This window comes from Drosophila montana, unplaced genomic scaffold, assembly GCF_035044405.1.
Source record: "Drosophila montana isolate Dmon_TW-CO22-7 unplaced genomic scaffold, ASM3504440v1 contig_2622_1, whole genome shotgun sequence".
NCBI classification, from domain to species: Eukaryota; Metazoa; Arthropoda; class Insecta; order Diptera; family Drosophilidae; genus Drosophila; species Drosophila montana.
Genome location: NW_026997486.1, coordinates 1 through 3,214, shown reverse-complemented (window position 1 = coordinate 3,214; position 3,214 = coordinate 1). Strand labels below are relative to the sequence as shown.

The following is a 3,214-nucleotide window of genomic DNA, read 5'->3' as shown; positions in this document are numbered from 1 at the left end:
GTGTTTACTCGACAAGCAACTAATTCCAAGCTCAAGCCCCATCATTAATCTTAATCCGTTCGTCGATCACAATGGAAGCTCCTTCACACTTCTCCCTCCATGGTGGAAACCAGATATGATGCGCCTGATCCGGTGCAAGTTCTGGATTCCCAAACTCAGGAATCTAGTTAAGGCCACGATAAATTCCTGTCGAGTATGTGCAGTTTATCGCAATAAGTTGCAAGCCCAACTCATGGGTGATTTGCCAGTGGAATGATCCACGTTCTCCCGTCCGTTCACGCATACAGGCGTCGATTTCACAGGACCGTTTGACATAAAAAACTACACAGGTCGAGCATGTCTAATAACCAAGGGCTATGAATGCGTCTATGTATGCTTCAGCACTCGAGCCACACACTTAGAAGCCACTTTGGACCTGACGATTGAAAAATTCCTGGCCGCTTTCGCTCCATTTCTTTCTCGAGTGCCCCCAAAACGTTCGTTGGAGCCTCCAAATCTTTATCGCGTGACTTTATAGAAGCCGCGAAAACGCGTGTAATTTCATCCTACAGCCATCAAAACTTGTCCTGGCGCTTCAACCCTCCAAGCGCCCCTCACATGGGTGGCTTGTGGGAAGCGGGAGTAAAGATCTTCAAGAGTCTCTTTTGTATTTTTTTTTTTATTTTTAATTTTACATTATGTTAAAACATAATGCATTATGTATTTATAAAAATTTTCTAGATCACAAATCATATTTCTTTAATATAAAATGAAAATGTGCAGGCAATTTTCATAACGCTTTGTGCGTTTCACGATGTTAGTGTATATAGTGCTTTGGCTAAAAGCAAAACTGAAATTTACGGCGCAAATAGTGCTTATGTGGAGAAAATCAGTTATACAATTACATTTTTAAAATATGGCAAATTCGATATAATAGCAATATGGCAACGTATTCATAATTTGAAAATGTATATGTGGGGAGTATTTCAAAAGCAATGAAACACTTGTGTGCCAGGACTTAAGGAGTATATATATGAATATTGTTAAAAAAAACAGAATAAATGAATGAGTTTGTATGCGTGCGTGTGTTGGATTTGTTGTTGGTTTACAGCCGCTGCCGCATCAGTTGTGCAGCTACCACCATTTGCGCAGTCGCAGAAGCAGCTGCGCCGTCGCGTCAGCTGGAACGCTTCCATGTATGCTTATACGTATATGTAAGATGTGGTGTGAATGTGTATGCATGTATTTGTGTGTGTGTGTGTATGTGCGGGGAGTGTTTTTGTACGCCTACTCCTCCGTTTTGCGACGCCGAAATAGCAAAATGTGCGGCTCTGGCTTGTGTATCATATAGTGTATCCAGCTGCGCGACTGCTGCACACCGATTGATCTCCATTCGGTTTCTGTAATCAGATGTGTTTTGGGCACCAGCTTCACATGCTCTTTTGGCAAGACCACATGTCTGTACTCAAATTTCTCATCATAGTATTTATCCGAGTAGTAAATATCTTTGCTCATCTTTGTAATATGTTGGAATAAGGGATAAGGGTGTTGGAATGCGGCGTTTAATTTCTGTTTGACGTCGGCGTCCTTTTCTGCAAGTTCAAAATTTGAGATCCGCTTTGCAGAAGACCTTTTCTCAGTTCCTATTTGTGCACACTGATTTTACGTATGTTATATTACTTGTTTGCTCGTTTTGTGGCAATTTAATACGATTGTTTATAAACAATTCACTTTATCAGTTATTTTAAAAAAGTAATAAGTGACGCGGTCGAAAGAGATGTTTGTTCCAAGGCCACTTCCTCTTTCAAATACACGTTTGAAGAGTTATCCACGCTCTTATCAAAAATAGAAACATGCCTCAACTCGAGGCAAATCTCTCCATTATCAGAGAGCCCGGTTGACCTACTGGCCCTTGGTCCAGGCCATTACCTCGTCGACAGTCCTCTTGTATCCATTTCGGAGCCTGAAATTAAGGAGACTGCAGCGTCCATCCTGAACCGCTGGTAATGTCTCAAAGCCGTTAATCAGGAGTACTGTTTCCATTGGAAAGAGGAAAACCTAAAGGAGTTGCACAAAGAAAACAATTGGGAACATCCAACGAGAAACCTTCAGATCGGTGACATGGTTTTCGTCAAGGAAGATAACATTCCATCCAACGAATGGCGGCTCGGCCGAGTCCAAGCTACGCATCCAGGCACGGATAACATGGTCCACGTGGTAGATGTCCTTACTACCCGCGGCGTCATTAAAAGGCCCGTGGCTAAGCTCATCCACCTACCAGTTCATTCTAATGCCACCATTCCGTAGATTCAGACCACCAAACTAACACCTGTATTGTCCTCTGTGTCTACAAAACCAAATTTAAAAAAAAAAGCTTCTTGTTTCCTCCTTTAGCGACATGGTCCCAGACCAAGACAACACCAGCCAACAGCCCCATGGATTGAAGCCGTACCGATGCCGAAGCTTCCTGAGCCTGAGCCCTGAGAAGCGTCTCCGGGCAGTATTGATAAACAAGTACTGCCCCAACTGCCTGACCCAAGAGCATTCACGATCATCGTGCCGCAGCAATGATCGCTGGCGGTCCTGTGGCAAGGACCATCACAGTTTGCTGCACATAAAAGGAGAGGAGAGGAAAAGAAGTGCCCTTCTAGGGCCACGTGACTCTCGCCCCGATCCAGCGCAGGGGCATCAGTGCTCCTAAGAAAACGGAACAAAAATCTTCGAGACTCGAGCGCTTATCAATCCGTGCAGTCTAACGAGTCGCATCGATGCATCCTTGGCAACGGCCCTTGGGCTTTCCGTCAATCGAATCGGTGCAGAAGGGGCTTGTACCGTACGAAGGCTCGAACATGGAAGTTATTCTTCAGACGGTAAATCAACTTCAGATTGAGCCAAGACGGTCTGCCGGTGGCGCAAAACACAATGTTCGGTTGGGCCCTCTCCGGAACCTGTAGCTACTGACACCCGGCATGACACCTGACCCCCCTGACCACCCTTTCCAACGACCTCCAATTGCAACAGTATTGCGGTTATGTTCTAAGTTATGTATTTTAAGCAAATAGCCCAGACGCAATACTTGTAGTCTTTTTCTTAAGTCAGTCGAATTAAACCAGTGGAGCAGATAAAACCAAATTTGTTTATTTCTTAACTAATTGTGAATTAACGAATACAATTATGAAAATTAAATGCTAAAAGCCTAGTTAGCGAACACATCTTTAATAGCATCACCGACCGA

General features: G+C 43.9%; 1 protein-coding gene across 1 annotated transcript; it reads right to left on the bottom strand.

Annotated features, from left to right (window-relative positions):
• Positions 1–1,054: 1,054 nt before the first annotated feature.
• LOC135429183 (cyclin-dependent kinases regulatory subunit-like) lies at positions 1,055–1,590 on the bottom strand. Its single transcript, XM_064683438.1, has one exon. It carries the CDS (start codon positions 1,492–1,494, stop codon positions 1,267–1,269), a length of 228 nt encoding a protein of 75 aa, XP_064539508.1. The 5' UTR covers positions 1,495–1,590; the 3' UTR covers positions 1,055–1,266.
• Positions 1,591–3,214: the final 1,624 nt, after the last annotated feature.

What these genes read in the sequence shown, in the direction of transcription:
- LOC135429183 (XM_064683438.1), bottom strand. Translation starts at nt 1,494, where the DNA reads ATGAGCAAAGATATTTACTACTCGGATAAATACTATGATGAGAAATTT.